This window comes from Mus caroli, chromosome 17 (assembly GCF_900094665.2).
Source record: "Mus caroli chromosome 17, CAROLI_EIJ_v1.1, whole genome shotgun sequence".
In the NCBI taxonomy this organism is placed as follows: domain Eukaryota; kingdom Metazoa; phylum Chordata; class Mammalia; order Rodentia; family Muridae; genus Mus; species Mus caroli.
Window position 1 is genome coordinate 54,738,175 of NC_034586.1, and position 18,935 is coordinate 54,757,109.

The 18,935-nt window shown below is 37.6% G+C and overlaps 1 protein-coding gene across 1 annotated transcript in view; it reads left to right on the forward strand.

The window, feature by feature from the left end:
• Nucleotides 1-18,935, forward strand: part of LOC110312287 (contactin-associated protein like 5-3) — a 579,184-nt gene that overhangs the window by 361,213 nt on the left and 199,036 nt on the right. The window contains exon 13 of the mRNA XM_029470910.1: nt 7,595-7,714. Within this exon, the coding sequence (XP_029326770.1) occupies nt 7,595-7,714 (120 nt within the window). The remainder of the gene's footprint in view (nt 1-7,594; nt 7,715-18,935) is intronic.

Genomic DNA, 18,935 nt, shown 5'->3' on the forward strand with positions numbered 1-18,935 from the left:
TATGGCATTAATAATTGGTATTATAAAAACAATGAGATAGATTTCATAAGGTGACCATTGCACCAATGGTAATGAAAGGGCTAGATTTACATCTTCAGCTCCATGAAGGATAGCATTTTTCCCATTGTTCTCTCCTAATTCTGGACAGTCTTCTCTTTCTTATTTTTGTGCCCTGTGGCCTGAACTGCAAAAACTTTCTGTGAATTTTGTTTTACTTTTTAAGACAGGGTCACATGTAGCCTCAGGCTACCCTCAAACTTGCTATATAGCTAAAGATGCCATTGAGTTTCTGATCCTCTGCCTCTATCCCCAGTGCTGACATTACAGTAATGTAACACAATGCTACTTTAATGAGTTCTGGGAATAGAACCCCTGGGTGTGCACATGTGAGCCAAGTACTCTACAAACTAATCTATGTTTCTATCCCTCCCTGTGTAATCTTAAAATGGATATTTAGATGACAATCATATCTACATATAAGGCTATCTTATCACCATGATTTTGCATTAAATTAGAAAACAAGATTATGTCATTTTTATTCACCTTGATACTTGATTTTTTTATTAGATATTTTCTTTAGTTACATTTCAAATTCTATCCCGAAAGTTCCCTGTACCCTCCCCTCGCCCTGCTCCCCTACCCACCCACTCCCACTTCTTGACTCTGACATTCCCCTGTATTGGGGCATATAAAGTTTGCAAGACCAAGGGGCCTCTCTTCCCAATGATGACTGACAATGCCATCTTCGACTACCTATGCAGCTAGAGACATGAGCTCTGGGGTACTGGTTAGTTCATATTGTTCCACCTATAGGGTTGCAGATTCCTTCAGCTCCTTGGGTACTTTCTCTAGCTCCTCCATTGGGGGCCCTGTGTTCCATCCAATAGATGACTGTGAGCATCGACTTCTGTATTTGTCGGGCACTGGCATAGCCTCACATGAACCAGTTATATCAGGGTCCTTTCAGCAAAATCTTGCTGTCATATGCAATAGTGTCTGTGTTTGGTGGCTGATTATGGGATGGATCCCCAGGTGGGGTAGTCTCTGGATGGTACATCCTTTTGTCTTAGTTCCAAACTTTGTCTCTGTAACTCCTTCCATAGGTATTTTGTTCCCTATTCTAAGGAGGAATGAAGTATCCACACGTTGGTCTTCCTTCTTCTTGATTTTCTTGTGTTTTACAAATTGTATCTTGGGTATTTTAAGTTTCTGGGATAATATCCATTTATCAGTAAGTGCATATCAAGTGACTTCTTTTGTGATTGGGTTACCTCACTCAGGATGATACCCTCCAGATACATCCATTTGCCTAAGAATTTCATAAATTCATTGATGCTTGATTTTTGAATTATGAGATGTGCAACTATCAAGTCTTCAATTAGCTATAGAGCAGTCCATCTTAAGTCATAGTGTAGCTAAAAATATTCTTGCTCATTTCTCATCTTAATTTTGTATTTTTTATTTTAAGAAGTAGACCCAACCATGCAGTGGTGGCACATGCCTTTAATTCTAGCACTTGGGAGGCAGAGGCAGGCAGATTTCTGAGTTCGAGGCCAGCCTGGTCTACAGAGTGAGTTCCAGGACAGCCAAGGCTATACAGAGAAACCCTGTCTTGAAAAAACAAAACAAAACAAACAAAAAAGTAAACCCTTCCTGTTTTCAAGGCTCAAAACTAAATACCCAGCTTAAGCAATTTTCCTGTCTCAGCCTCCTAAGTCATTGGAACTACCTGTGCATCCAGTCAGACCTCTTTATAAAGATTTGTGCTTACATGTAGAGAGATAGATGAACATATGTGTGAAGGTGTGTAAGCACAAAAATCTGAGATTGTATGGAAGTCAAAGGTCAAACTAGTGTTTTCAAGCAAGGAGTGCATCACTTGGCTGGTCTGCCTGCTGCAAGTCCCAGGGATCTTCTCACATCTGCCTCCTCACACTAGGATTACAACCACGCACTACCACATTTGGATTTTGCCCTCACTCTTCAAAAGGAGCCATAGTTGCTCTTGCTGTCCCTCTTCATTCTCTTCTCAGTGGCCTTGCTTTTGTTTCTGACATGAAGGAGGAGTCATGTTTGCCCAATATTCCTGAATCCCTAGCACGTGTAGACCTCATAACAAATGGAAACCAATATATAAAGCAAAGCAAACTGTTTCAATAACATATGTTCTTCACATCATATAACGAAGCCGCCATGTGAGGTATGGCCACAGTGACTCACAGCTCTGGTTTGTGTAACATCTACAAAAATAGAAAAGCCATTTTAGAGGGAAAAAAAATCCAGGCCCTGCTTCTATAGACTTACAGAAAGCAAACATTTGGGGAGAAAATAATGTATTAAGGTTCTCTTTTAATTTTTTTTTTAAGTTCTGTGTCTTAGCTAATAGGAGATGTCCTGGAAGAATGAGTTTTGTTAATTAGGTGAAGATGTGGGTGGTGTCTGGCCATTTTCCAAATGAATGTCCTTGACCTTAGACAACCAGTTGCCAGGGGACAGCTTTTCTGGGTGCATATATTTCTTTGCCTCATTTAGAGTGGTGTGTATAAGAGAGTTATGTATGATCTCTTACATGTGTATAGGAGGACCTGTGGAATCAGAAAGCAGTCTGGCCTGTCCTTCTGCAGGTGTTGCTCACCTTGATTTTTGGTGTAAGAACTCTCAGTGATCTGGTTAGGCTGCCAGGCCAAAGATTTACAGGCACTTCCACATTTCTACCTCTCCCAATTCCAGATTCTAAGATTCCAAATGAATGCTGCCATTCCCATCTTATTTTGTGGAATTAGAGGATAGGACTCACCTATCCATGATGGCAAGGCAAACATCTTCCTAACCAAGCTATCATCTAAGTCCTTGAGTCTGCTTTTGCTGTTGTTGTTTATTTGTTTGGTTTATTTGTTTTTACATAAATACCATCATCCCCAAACAGTAGTAAAGTGTCTTGTTTTAGTGATATGTCCTGTTTCCCTCTGTGACCATGTCTGTTTCCGAGAGGTCCTATCTTTTTCAGCCATCGTGATGTGGAACTCAGTGCTGTCATCCTCCAAAGGTCACTTATAAAAATGCATGAAATGGCAAAATGATTAGCCAGACTCAGGTCTATTAAGGCCCGAGGTGTAAAGGGATCTTGATGGACAGAGTTCCTTATTGCTGCTTCTCTGTAAAGTAAGATTCCTGGAAACACAAAAGTTAAGATGACAAAAGAACGAGGAAACATCCTGACATCTGGCAGCAGCTGGTGTTTATTTTGAGTAGAGGATGCTGCTACCCTGATGAGTACAAAACTACCCACAGAGACCAGAAGAGTGTCAGATTCTCTGACCCTGGTGATATCGGTCATTGGAAGCTGTGCATTGTGGGTGCTAGGAACCAAAACCAGGGCCCCTGCAGAGCAACTCATGCTCTCAGTGCCTGAACACTCCCTCCGGTCTAAACTGAATCTCTTGTGAGGCAAGTTTTAGAGTAGTATTTTTAGTCTGATGTCGTAGATCACCTTTGGAATAATGGTTTTCAAGGATAGTGGCAAGCATTTGGAGCCACTAACAAATATAGTCCAAGGAATACTGTCTTTGAAGCCATGCCACTGACATTCCTCTCAGCACAGCATCAAGATAGGTGCACTTGCTTTCATGTTTCTAATTGGCAGGACTTTATTTAGATATGAACAAATAAATGCATATGTATTTCCTATATTTTTATATTTGTGTTTTAACCACAGCACACAATTAAGATTGCTAACTATGTGTTTCATAGACTGACTTGCTACATTGTCAAATTTCAGGATATCCTTCTAGGTAACAAACATTTCCTATATAAGGCTCTCCATTTGTAGTATGTGTATAGTCTATAGTATAGGCTATATATTATATACTATATAGTTCATATATATATATATATATGAAGCTAGAAGTAGGTACCAATATTGCCATTTTTCAATTCATCAGGGGTCATCTGGCTGGCACAATGCCTTTGATGCACTGTAGCCCAGGAGACTGAAGCACCTTCTGACTCCTTGTTTGAGGTCTAATATCACAAATTGACATGTCGCTATGCCTTTTGAAATTTATTTGTGGCCTCAGAAATCAAAAACTGCTTATTTCAATGAGATTCCTTCAACGTATTAAATGATTTTTGAGATTCTCATTCATTTTAACACTTCTTTTCTTTGTTGACTCTGGGGTTTTATGAACTTAATTAAATATGTATCTTCTAAATAAGATGCTTCAAGAACATTTATTTAGTAACTTCACAAACATTAACTCAGAAACAGAATTAATTGGATCTTATTTGTGTACACATGTAGATCTGTAATTGATTGCAATCATGGGGTAAATCCTCTAATACACAGAAAACCACAAGGAAGAAGAGAAGTAGCATGGAATCATTTTAAAAATTATTTTGTTTATATCTTGAGATTATAATTACATCATTTATCTTGTCCCTTTCTTCCCTGTAAACCTTCACATATAGCTTGATTTGCTCTATTTCAAATTCATGGCCTCTTTTGAAATTAATTATTGTGGTGCACATTCTTGTATATTTATATAGAGTTGTGTAAGGATAATAATAGACATGCTAAAAAGAATTGAAACATTTTAAGGCCTTAAAAATATGTACTGAGAAACAAAGAAGACAGTTCAACTGGTAAAAGCCTGACATGTTATCATGAGCAATTGAGTCCTAATTCCCAGCACTCAAAATCAAGTCTCAGGCATAGTGGCCTGATCTTATAATCCCAGTGTTTGGGAGGCAGAGGAAGGTGCTTCTCTCGTGATCCCTGGCCAACCAGTCTAGCCAAATTGGTGAGCTTCATGTTCAGTTTCAAAAACCAAGATTCACAAGCTGAGAAGGTCAGAGGTTTAAGATATTCACCAACATGTCTAACAATCTGAGTTAAATCCTCAGTATCTATGAGATAGAAGACGTAAAACTCCACCCAGAATTCCTCTGACCTCACATGTACTCCTTGACTTGTCCACATCAAATTTTAAAAAGGGGTAGGCAGAAGTAAGGAGGTTAATAGAGGAAGATACCTGATGTTAATCTCTACCTAGTACATGCATACACACACACACACACACACACACACACACACACACACACACACACGACACACATGTGAGCGCGCATGCGCGTAACTAGGTTTCATATTTGTTTCCATAGATTTACAGCAAGAATATAAATGTTGAACCTGCAAAACTATATAGCTCACTGGTACTTGAAACACTGAGGACTCAATAAAACCATTATATCATCTGAATGCTACAATTATGTCTAATGAGAGATCACAAGGACGTTTGAATTGTACCTTATGTAATAAATTCTCCGCCAGAACTGTACTCAGACTATTTACCTGAGATATGAAGTCTACTCTGCCTGATCACACTACACATCTGCCTTGTTTGTGGTACAGTTTTTCCTGAAGAGCCTTGACATGTCACCCTTCAACAGCAATGCAGGATTTACTGGTTTCTGTTTTTAATCTAGACAAATTTTGCTATCTCCAAAGTATCTTTGTATACATACAAATGGAATCTACTTTTTTGCTGAAGATACACCATTGTGTTGTCAAGAGTTAACATGGTTGGGCTGGCTAATCATCTGGCCATGGGACATCAGGAAGGCAGGTTCTTAAGCTATGCTAAATAGATAAAAGAAGAAATTGTTACTTTATTTAGGAAAGGTTCTCTTTTCTAGAATCCCTACAACCTAGTATAGTTTGAGGAGCCTGAAGGGTTTTATGTGTCTGTGGAAAGTTTTGTTTTCTGACTAATAAACTCTCCCTCTTTATTCTCATCTGTCTTTCTCTATTAGATATTGATTAGAGCCTAAAATGCTTTTCCTGCTACCCAGCTTACTTATTGTTTCTGTGAAACTCTGCTTCTTATCATGGAGCTACCTGCCACCTGTAGCTAACTTCTATGTTTTATTAACTCAAACTTTTTAATTATTATTTATTTTCTCCTTCCTCCTCCTCTGAGAAGCTACTAAGATTTCCAGCTTTGGTTGCATTGTGAATTTTCTTTTAAATTCTAATAAAATTCTTTTCAAACTTTCAATTAAGTCCATTCTTGAATTATTTTATGAAGGAAGCTAAGACATGAAAGAGCAGATCTTTATTTCCCTGGTATCATCTGTTGACCGAAAGAGATTCCCCCAAACTTCCAGTGATATTGCATGTGTTCCTGTTTATGAATATGTTTGTATTTGAAATTATATGTGCAGATAGAGGTAATGTTGGATATCTTATGTAGTTACTCACCACTTTATATTTGAGGTAAGGTCTCACACAGAACCTGGAGCTCTCCAATTAAGCTGGGATTTCAGGCACACACTGGAACACACAGCTTTGTGTATGGATTCTAGGAATCAGGCTCAGGTCTTCATTCCTGCAAGCACTCCAGTACAGCCATCTCTCAAGCCCTACCAACAACTTCTTTTTTATTTTCTTCTATGCACTCAGTTTCTCCACAGCAGAATGTGTTGTGATTCTCCTACAGGATACTTCCTGCTTCTGTGTCTTTCTCCATTTTGTGACTTTATATTAATATTTTCTGATATTCATGTTTGTTTCCATTTGATATCTTACCGTGTTTCTTCATTAACATTTATTTTCTTCTTTTTCATTCGTTTTTACTATGTTTATTTTGTTTTACGATTTCTGAATTTGAATCATAGCTAGTATCTTTGCTTCTCATTTATAAAGAAACCAAGTCTTCATTTCCTCAAGAATAGTCATGCCTTCCATGTTTTGATAACTACGTATGCAGTTCACTTGTTATTTGATCTTGGTTGCCACTATGACTGGGTCCAGTGTTACCCTCTTCCTCATGGATTCCCAATCGTCTGTGCAACAATAGATAAGGATTCAGAAAGTGAGCCATGTGCAGTTGAACCTCATAATGGCTTAGCTCAGAGGAACTACAAAAAAAAAAAGTAGTTCTATGAATTATTCCAGTAAAGGTACTTCCATGTCCTTAGTATGTCTTAAGGTGAACTCAGTCCCAAGGCCAAGTGACTAACCTGGCACAACTACGTTGTTTAATTCCACCTTGGCCAGATACTCTACTCTCCTTTTTACCTATTGAAATAGGGATTTACTATGTTACATTGACCTATGCAGGGTTCTCTATGTAGATAGAACAGGATACCTGTAAATTTACAGAGACTTGTAAGTTTTTGCTTAATGAGCCTCTGTTACTGCACAAATAGTCTCTCTGAAGAGGAGACTGGTGGTTCTTGCCTCTGGCAAGAGAGAGAGAGTGAGAGAGACTGGTGACTGGCTTCTTCAGGTTATTGAAACTATGGTTTCTCTAGAATGATAGTCTGTGACCTCCAATTGTGAGCTAAAAGGAGTCCATTCTCACTTAAATTACATTCTTGTCGGGGTATTTTTTTTTACAGCAACAGAAATGGAACTAAAATATGGCACAATTCTGCAAAGTACTAGAATGCTTAGCTGTAAAGGCTCTTGGGACTGTACAGGAAGGAAAAGAAGAAGTATGAGAAGTAGGTGAAAGTGGGCTAAAGTATATGCTACTTACTCATTCAGAGGGATATTAAAAATCAAGTAGAGTTTGCCTTTGTGTCTTTCCAGCCATCTATGAGCAGTCCTGTGAGGTGTACAGACACAGAGGGAAAACCGCTGAGTTCTTCTATGTTGACTCTGATGGCAGCGGGCCACTGGGACCACTCCAGGTGTTCTGCAATATTAGTGGTAAGAGACATGTTTTCTAAGAATGCTTAACCTGGATAACAGAAGGTATGAGATAAAAGGGAGTTTTTGGAAAGGCACATCAGAGTACACAAAATCTTAGAGTACTACCTTGATGAGGGAAGAAAGGTATGTTGAAATATAATAGGAAATAGCTTAGATATTTTCAAGACAAAGAGGGATCTTGAAGTCATGAACTATTCCCTGAAACAAGAGTGAATTATGAAATGTTCTCTGTAAGGTTTGCCAGGAACATCTTCTCTATTAAAACTCAACAACAAAATAAAATTGAGTTGGGAAACAAAACAAACACAAAAGTAAAGCATAAAGGTCACTGGGAAGTCCTGATTCACAAAAGGGAGCTCCATCCATAGATGGTTCAAGGGTCTGTGTATCTCTCTGAGTCCTACCATGGGGATGGCCAGTGGTTCATCAGTGGAATGGGAAGATGATGACTATGAATCTGTGAGGATCACAGATAATAGGTATGTTGGGTCAGCTAGTTAGAACATTAAAAGAAAACAGCTTTCACCTCAAAAGCATGAAAGCATAGTTTATTCTAGAGTGTGAACATGGCCTGACAACATAGATTTAGGTTATCACAAATTCCATTTCATCATGATAATGGTACCATGAAGAGTTTATTGTGGCAGGTATGAACCAAAACACTTTTATATATTCCATTCAGACACCAGGTGGGAGGATTTCAGTAAAGCAGGAATGTCTTTGCTCTGAGCCTCACATACTATCTGATGATGTTCTGACCCATTGGATTCATGAGACTTAGTGGTCTCTTCAAATATTTCAAGAAAATTTGCCAGTTAGTCATAAGAATGTTAGGTTACACATAGACTGGGGCAGTAAACTCCTGTACAGTAGGTCAAGATTGCTCAATAAATCACTAAATTTTAATCAAGCATCTTTTCACTATACTCAAAGTAGGTATATTTTCTTTTTTTAAGAATTGTAATTCCCTTGCAAATCACCACTGCCATTACTACCATCACTATTGGAGAGAGAGAGAAAGAGAGAGAGAGAGAGAGAGAGAGAGAGAGAGAGAGAGAGAGAGAGAGAGTCTATAGAATATCCTGAGAGCATGTACCTTCTTTATAAATCAGCTACATAGATTTATAAATGGCATATGAGGAGCCCACAGGCTGATCAGGTAAATGAACATGGTACCAAGCCTGATGACCTGAGATTATTCTCATGGTGGAAATAGAACACTGATTACAATAAGATTCCCAATAACTTTTACATATTCAAAATGGTGCACATGTGCCCTCTCCACAAATGAAATAAATGTTTTTAAATGTCATTCAATGACTAATGTATTCTTTAATACAATTCCATGGTGCCAAACATTGATGTAGGTTTTAAAAAATTTAGCTTGGTAAGGAGTCCTAAAAAATTGACTATCTTTAGTTGGTAAATTAGTATGTACCTATATAACCCCTCTTTCTTACACACACACACACACACACACACACACACACACACACACAGAGAGAGAGAGAGAGAGAGAGAGAGAGAGAGAGAGAGAGAGAGAGAGGCATGTATTTAGTTTCAAGCCTTATTCTTCAGTAATACAGTATGTGCTGTGAAATGAGGAGCAGTATCAGGCTCCTTGTCTCTCACTGAACATTTGTGCCCTGAGCTCCTCTGTAGTGAGGCAGAATATGTACAGAGATCTTTCTAGCCAGCTAGTGTCCAAGGCACTAAGGCTTTGCCAAATTACAACCTGCGTATTGATGTGGCAGTGAACACAGAAGCAGGACCACGAGATGCTTGTAGACAGGATGCAATGTAATCACTCTAAGAAATGATGGCAAGCAGGTTCAGCATTCTTCTAACTGAATGCAAAGATCAAAACCCCGGCTGTAGAAAGTGTTAGTTATCTAGTTAATTTATTTTCTATAGTCCTTCTTACAGTAGTTATATGCTAGTTACTTTGTAGTTGCCTTAGAGCAGGAATAGAAATTGTCTTGTTTGCTGCTGCTCTTGGTTGTTGTTACCTAGTCCTGTTCAACAACTTATCTAGGACTGAGCTTCTCAATGTGTCTTGATTAAAAAAAAACAAAAAAAAACAAAAAAAAACAAAAAAAAACAAAAAAAACAAAAAAACAAAAAACATAACTCACACATGGTTTGTTAATTTAAAAATACAGAATTCTATCATAGCTGGGGTAATTCTAATTCACTAAATGCACTTCCTAAGCTTTCTAAGGTATTTACATGCAAATTGGTCCTGGTCTATACTTCCCAAAAGGCAGGTGTTTTATCTACAAGAGAAGTAAAAAAGACAAAACCTATTGAGTAATAGCTGCAGCTGTGGCATGTATCCAAGAGGACTGCCAACTACTAAAATCAGACATTTCAGGAAATTAATTGGAGTTTACAGGTATCTCTTTTAATCCTATCAGCAAAATTCAAGACAAATTACTCTGAAAAATCTCTCCATCATGTATGTGTATATGTATACATATACGTATATGTATATGTACATACATTCAGGTACAACAGATTCATATATATATATATATATATATATATATATATATATATATACACACATACATACATATATAGGTGTAGGTGTATACGTATATATGTATATGTATATATACATAAATTTAGGTACAACAGATTCATACATATATATATTTACATATACATATACATTGGAATTTCAATAACAATGAACAAGGATGACCCCTTATTTGGGAAATCTTAAATCTTCCATATTGTTACATTTGAGTGACATTGTGCTGCTGTGAAATATGTAACAAAGCCATACAAAAAGTATGACCTGAGCAACATGGTTTAGGATGACTGTCTTTACAAATGCCACCAAACTGAGGTAGGAATTGAATTTTTTAAGGTTAATTTCCTCAGAGATTTTGCAATTTGGGAAGTCATAAAAATACTCCCCAAATCTGATTTTCTACCCTATCCCCAACTACCAAATTTTGTACAGAATTAAAAGAAATATGCCAGTCATCCGGAGGTTTAATAGTACTCCTCTTATTAGGTGTCAGTCCTGTCAAGGTATTTTCTCTGATCACTATCATGCTTCTCCGTATATTTTTTCCAGTATATATGTGGTCTTAGTGAGCTTAGTTAGGGGGACTAGGGTCTCAGAATGAACTAATGCCAAAGGCATTCAGAGCAAGTTGATTTCAGGTTTTTGTTTTAAGATTTCAAAGAAGAAATCCAGGTACAACACATTCTGGGTTTTAAAGAGAATTTTATTACAGATCCATAAATAGGCATGAGAGAGAGAGAGAGAGAGAGAGAGAGAGAGAGAGAGAGAGAGAGAGAGAGATTTCCATAGTATAAGTACGCAGGGATGTTTTAAAGGACATACAACCGACGCTGAAGCATATATTCTGAGGGTAGAGTTTTGTCCTTTTGAAGTCAAAAGATCACCCATCAGACACATAAGTGTTTGGTGTCCTCAAACATCTCAGGTGACTCTAGAACCTCTCCCAGTGTTGCTGTTAGTACTAACCCTCACTCACATGAAAGCTCAATTATTCTAAAATAGGCAGTCTTGAAACAGTTATCTGATGTTATGTAGTGATTGTAGATTGAACCCTTACTTAATCTCGAGGCTGTCCATGTGATTGAAAGTTATATATCCATTCTCAACCAAGAGATGAAACAATAAAGTCTTCACCAGTTCTAAATGGCCATGCTATTTCTAAGACTCTAGGAATCTGGAGAGAAGCTTTCGTGATAAAACTTATCAGGATTGAGAAAAATTTTCCTTAGATTGTAGTCAGTTTGCCCACTTTTAGAACTTTTTCCTTAGAATTCAGTTTGTAGTCAGTTTGTGAATTTTTGATGTTTAGAGACACTTGGCCAACTATTAAAATAGATTTATTTCCCAGTTTCACAATTTTGCTGTTATAAGTGAATTGCATATTTATGTGCAAAGTTATTTGTGTAAAGTCATTGTCAAAACAAACATATTATCTTCCTATCTCAGTAGAAGCAATGGCAGTTTCACCTGTGTAGGACAATAGACAAAAATTATAAGAAATTTGCTGAAAACGTTTAGGTGAATTTCTAAATCAAAACTTGTTTTCCATTCTCAAACAGTTACTAATCCATTTACAAGCTACCTTTATAGTCTTTCAATCTTACACCCTGGCTATTATGACGCTCCAATTCTCTCTGCTTGCCAACAGCCTCTGTTTTTATTAAAACTCATCAAAGCATGCATAATGGAGTAGATAGAGAATTATGATTAAGGTCTTTCCAATATTTCTAGCCATATTTGTATAATATGACTAAGGTAATAGAATATCATTCCAGCTATTGACATCAAGGAAGAACTGTGTCCACAGTTTGACCTACATTGTTACCCTTATTTCCTGAAATTAGAGCAATGCCTGTGACTTACTCATTGCCAACATACCTATCTGTGTGTACAAGGACAATGAAAGTGACTGAGAACATAAGAAGTCTCTCATGCCATTTCTTTTTCCTTAGAATGTGTATACAGCATTGGATAAATGTATTAGAGATCAAAGTAAGTCATGGTATTTGTAATGTGATTTTGTGTACGTGCTGTCACTCAAGAACACACATTTCTGTGAAATCACAACACATGGAAATATATAGACACACACGTGAAAACACTCAGATATAAAAGACACATATAACACATATGTAGAGGCACACATAAATACATACAACAGAAAAAGTGTATAGCTCCCATTGTTCTACAAAAGACTGGCACAAGAATAAGATAGGCTAAGGTTTCAAATTTGTTTTTCTTAAATTATCAGTTGCTTAGTCATCATTGCAAAGGTACGGTTTTCAAGGTGCTGGAGAAACAGCACAATTGGTAAAGTACTTGTTTTGCAAGCATGAGCACCTATATTTGATCTCCAACACATTGGTAAAAGTCCAGCTCTTCTGGGACCTGGGAAGACAGGATCAGGTGATTCCCCAGGGCTTACTAACCAACCAGTTTAACTCAATCAGCAAGTTGAAGGGCAATCAGAGACTTGGTCTCAAGAAACAAGGTAGGCATTGTATGTCCTGAGGAACAATATTCGAGGTTATTTTCTGGCCTCCATACACATGTGCAAACATATGCACATGTGTACATATACACCTACACACCTAGTACTGTTGTCAAAAATTGCCACTTGCAATAAAGATTATATATTGACTATATACTAATATACTTATGAAGAGAAGCATTCATTATTGAAGGAGCTAGAATATTTTCCACAATAATTCTATTGAATAGTAAACAAGATAGTGATTGCAGCGATCTAGAATTGAAGCACTTGCTCTATGTGAAATGTTTTGTGTCACAGAAGACCTAGAACAAACTGTCTTATATTGTCTGTATTGATATGGCTTGGTCCATTGATCTGTCTGTCTGGAGTGATATCAATTTTTCATTACATCTATTTTACATGTTTGTATATATGACTGTGAAGGTGGAGAGGTCAAAGCACAAAGTTCAGGAGTTAATTTTTCCTTTCCCCATGTGCATCTCAAAATTAAACTTGAAAACAAGTGCTATTACCCAATGTGCCATCTCACTGGACCCTAGCAGTGAGTGCTATTTTAGTAAAATATTCAATAATGGTGGCTTAGAAGGAGAGTTGCTTAGAGAAATAATACAGATATCAATATGAGCTTCTCGGAAAGAGTAACTACTGAGTGTCTTGCCACTATCACATAGATTATTTTGGTAGCTATCGGGGTACATCTAGAAGGATTGTTAAGAGACTTTACCTCCTTTTCTCTCTTTTGATAAGTGTCATTTTAGAGTGGCTGTAGACATTTTTTGGGAGGAGATTATAATTGGAAAAGCTAATATCAGGAGCTACTTTATAAAGTGTTTCTGGTGATAGACTTGGAAAATTGTAGCTTTTCTGCAGGAAGAAGGAATCACCTTCAATAGTTTTCATTGTACTGGAGTTCCGTCTTCTCGGAAGCAACAGCCAGACTCCAAGGCAAGGGGCTTTTTCCCTTCTAGTGAGTTTTTTACTTTTTCCTGACTTTCAGTCCTATATCACTTTCCTCACTATATCTTCCCTCCCTGAAAGCAGGACTAGTGTCTTCATGGGTAGTGAACTTAGCTCAGCCAGGGACAACATTCAAAGCTGGTTTACTGGTGGAGATTCATTCACGGGTCATGTATGGGTTGCAGTTCACTTGCAGTTTAATTGCTTGAAATAATGCTAGTGTTGTTTCTTTTTATATTATTCCACTATGTAGTGTGGCTTACATTTCAAAGGGACAATTTGATTTCTCTAATGTAATGTTTTCCAAAGAGCTCAAAAACAGCCACCAATGAGATGGGAAAAGCAGGTTTTTATGTGTCATGCTATTACCCAATATGTGGACCACATATGGCTTCATAAGATGGGACTCTCAGACTAATGCCTGCAGTGTATTGTATCTCCATGTGTATAAGCCTCTGCTTTGAATTGGTCTTTCTGGAATAGCAGCCCACAGCATAATCTCCAGTTAAATTGAGCCATTAAACAAAATTTCTAAGTCACAAAGCTATTGCATTTCCTGGAATTCAAGCACCATCACCTTCAAATTGCCAAGAATTTTAACCACCACTTAGAGAAATTCCTTTCACACATTGATGTAGCATGGTCTGTTAGTCCAACCACACTGGAGGAAAGGAATTAGGTGAGGAATCCTGAGATCGGGAGATTTTTAACCATTGGATTTGCAGTTCTTTCATGCTTCTCTGTATTAGCCCACAGATTTTTCAAATTCTTTATTAATCTCTCATTTATTAATCTATTTGTCAAAGCTCTTGTTTATTTGCCTCCTCATATTTTGATATGCTCAGTTATTTATGCATTATTCAATTATGTAGAAGTTAATTATGCAAATTGCATTTTAATGTTGACTGTGATTGGCACCAAAGTTCTCACAGTGAATCAACCCATTTTTGTTCTTAAGAAACTCATAAATAATAATAAATTGAATATTTAAATTAAATTAACTTTAAAAAATTGCTCTCTCTCTCTCTCTCTCTCTCTCTCTCTCTCTCTCTCTCTGTGTGTGTGTGTGTGTGTGTGTGTGTGTGTGTGTGTGTACCTCAGGTGGAGGCCAGAGGACATCCTTGAATGCTGTCCTTTCAGTGTCCTTCGTTTTTGACCAAAGAAGTCAATTTTCTCATTGGCCCAGTGATCACTAATTCAACCTAGAGTAACTTGATACAAGCTCCAGGGTTTGTCTTGCTTGTTTCAATGCAGCACCAGTGTCCTTGGACTTTTTTTTTTTACCAGTTCCTACTGATGAACTTTGTCATTATTTGTACTGACAAAGAAAACATTTTACCAACAGAGCTATCTCCCCAAACCTCAAATTATTTTGAGAATCTCTCAATAATTTATGTATATAGTATGTATTAATTCTTATTTACTTACTTCTCATTCATTTTTTATGTTTTTTTTTGTATACATCATTCCTTTAGTCAATTCACACAAATGATATTCTAATATTGACAATTTAAAGACCAAGATCACAAAACGAATAAATCTAGTCTTGTCTCCAAAATAATTTTTTTGGGGGGTTAAAACAGGTGCAGTACACAGATATTTTAGACTCAGTGTGAAAATAGCTATTGAGGGCATAGAACACAGGGAGAAGGAACTGAGGAAAGGTGTCCAAGTGGACCAAGAACCATGGTTATTTAATGTGTCTTTGAATAGCTACCCTTTGAGCTATATTTTGTGTATATGTGGGGAGGGTGGGGTTGTATATGCAATATATGTGTATATAGTGTATTCATACACATGTGTGTGAGCATGTGTCCCCATAAGTATACCCAGTGATCAGAAAAAAACAACAGCTATGAGAGGACCTCTCTTGAATTTGGAAATAAACTGGTGATTAGAAAGGCCCCATATCTCTCTTTGACTCAGTTGTTCACAATGCTGAGGTTTTAGGGAGTGGCAGTCATGTATGGCTTTTTATGTGGGTAGTGGAGATTTAAAGTCAGGTCTTCAGCTTGGCCAACAGATACTGTTTATCCACTGAGTCATGTACCCAGCCCCTAAGATGACCTTGAAATAGAAACAGCTGCTATTACAAAGCAGCTAGTAGCCTGATGTAACATGTTCTGCACTTTACAGTACAGATGGCACTGTTACCCATCACCTGTGTGAAGAATATGCATTATCTCTCTTTTAATGGGGAAGATAATCTCATGTGCTAAACATCTTGCCTCTAGTTGAATCTACCACTGAAATTGTCGGGTTCAGTGACTGTGATGCCTAAGAAGTGCTCAGTTTGACAGTGAGGCTGACATACAGAACGGTCCTGTTCCCTAATGTAAAATTCAGCTGTTCTGTTCCTTTCATGGGTCACCAGACCCTACAAAAGGAATGCATAGAGGAGAATTCTCCAGTTCCCACTGTACATTCCTCACCACCACTTTCCTCTTCTGAAAGATAGATATGGTCATATCTCCTTCCAGGATTCCTGGGGAGTGAAGGAAAAGAATACAAAGCCCATGTTCTCAATGTTCAATTATCTATAAAGCATGAGCTGAGAGGAGAGTTGAAAATGTGATTTCCTAGTTCTGTTTTTGTTGTTGTTTATTCATTAAATGTGAACATGAGTCAGAGACACTATGTTCAGCATGCTATAATGGTTAATATTGATTGGCAACTTGTCAAATCTAGAGTCATCTAGGAGACACAGACCTGCGCATGTCTCTGTAAGGGTTTCTATGTTGCATTAACAAAGGTAGGTAGACCCATCCTAAAATATAGGAACTATTTGATCAGCTGTGGTCCTGGAAGAATACAAAGAAGGAAAAGGATGGAGAATCAATCTGCATTCATCTCTTTCTGCTTATTAACATAGGCATAAGGTGATCAGCTATGTTGATCTTGTGTTGTCATGAATTTCCTGCCATGACAGACTGCACCCTTGAGCTCTGAATCAAAATAAATCTTTCCTTCTTTAAGTTGCTTTTGATATTTTTTTTTCTATAAAAATTGAAGAGAGTGTATATTTCTGCAACTCAATCTCCCTACTATTGAGCACTTATTAAGACCCTACTTTATTCATCCTTCCACAGCTAAGCAGACATTTCTTAAGCCTTTAGCACAAGGATGTCATGGCTGGACTTCTATATAGTATGTTTCTGTACAGATAAGTGGAGTGCCCTTGGTTCTAGGGGACAGGAGAAACCAACATAGATAAATTAACTTCCTTTCTGCCTTGGATCTTATTAACTGCTACTAACCATGCACAAAGAGCCATGTGTAGCACAAGAATAAAGTCATCCAGCTCTTAAAGCAATTTTATTCATTCTTATATTTACTTCATATATTTATAAAGATTATTTATATTGATGTGTTTTAGCTATCATATCATGCCAATGTACTTAATACCTATGATATTCAACTTCCTCATGGGTACAAATGACAGCTATTTACTTCATTGGTTATGTGCACAAGTTAAATAAAATTAAATGAGGGGATAGATCAGGTGCCTCTAGATGAGCATCTGACATTCTCCAAATATCCCTGCACTAGTGTCACAGGAGTAGGAGTATTAAAGTACAAAATGAAAGCAGACATGGGCCTATTTGAGAAAAGCTCCATGGGGATATCATCCTCCAACTTGTCATCCACTTGCCAATGACTGTTTAGATACCATAGATGCCGTAAAACAAAACAAAACAAAACAAAACAAAACAAAACAAAACAAAACAAAACAAAACAAAACACACACACACACACAAAAACAAAAAACATGCAATAAGCAACTATCCTATTTGGGATCACTAACATCTGCTTTTAAGACCCAATCAGTTGTGAAATGTGAACTCAGGCACAATAAGTTCATGGACAACTGCCTGATGTACCATGGAAATATGGTACCTAAGGATGTGACTACCAGAATTCCTGCCACTAAGATGGTATGTCATCTAACTATGAGTCAAGGGACTCATAGTGTTTACTGCACAATGATGGCTATATTAATCATCATCTTGTCATGACTTAAATCTTGGGGACAAGTCTCTGGTAATTTCTGTGAAGAACATTCCAGATTAGATTGAATTGTGTGAGAAAACCCACCCTTAATTATGAGTGCCACCATACCCTGACCTAGGGGCTTGGGCTGAATACTAAGAATCAAGGGAACTGAGGATCAATGTCACTCTCCTTCTTCCTAACTGTGGACACAATGGGACCAGCTGCTCCAAGCTCATGCCTTCATAACTTCCATGTGGATACCAGGATGGCATGCACTTGGCTAAGGTTCATTGTGCCATGTGTATGCCCAGCTATACAACCACCATTGCTATTGGCCCACATGGACCACAATTTGACCTAAAATACTCCAAAGTCTTTGCTGTTTTGGTTTGTGGGTTACAGTGTATGATCTGGTGATATCTCTGAGACCAGGGGTTTGTAATTGCCCTGGAAAAGAATTACACAGAAGTGGTCATCAATGCCTGTTAGGACAATGATGAGGGAGAACACACAGATGCTTGGAGTCTTAGCACTATGCTGACTGCCACATCCTTTCTAAAAAGGTCTTTCAAAATTTAAAAAAAAAAATGGATGACTGGTGTTTCTGAACAAATAAAAAAGAACAGCTCTAGAGGAAGTAGGGTCATAGACTTCTTGTCTGAAGGCTGTTGGTTTGTCCAGGGATTCTCACATGATGATAGAATTTAACTGTATAAACATAGTTTTGTGTTCAAAAGAAAGAAGTAACAAAGCCACGGTTAAAAGTATCTCCCAGAATGCTTACTTATTCTTGTTCACTTGTGCTCTAAATGCTAGATTCGAGGGAGAAATGAGGAATCAAAGTCACTTTGATTCCTCCTCATTCCTCCAGCCATCTCAAGGAATGAAGGAGCCAAGTATTACTGGCAGCTTGTGATTTAGGTTCAGTGAAGGGAGAAGCAGAAAAAACCTTCACCTTGGATCATTTTTCCCATTGCACTCTCCTTTTATGGGCTATCTTTGTTTTCTGTTATTGCCACAAAATACCTGAGCCCAAATACTTCTAAAGTAACAAAGTTTATTTAGGTCACTGGTTTTGTTGCTATTTGTATTCTTGTTACATCAAAATTTGGCAGGTGTCAGCAAACTGTGTCTGTAAAAGTTAGCACATATTTATAATAGCCAGAAGCTGGAAAGAACCCAGATGTCCCTCAACAGAGGAATGGATACAGAAATTATGGTACATTTACACAATG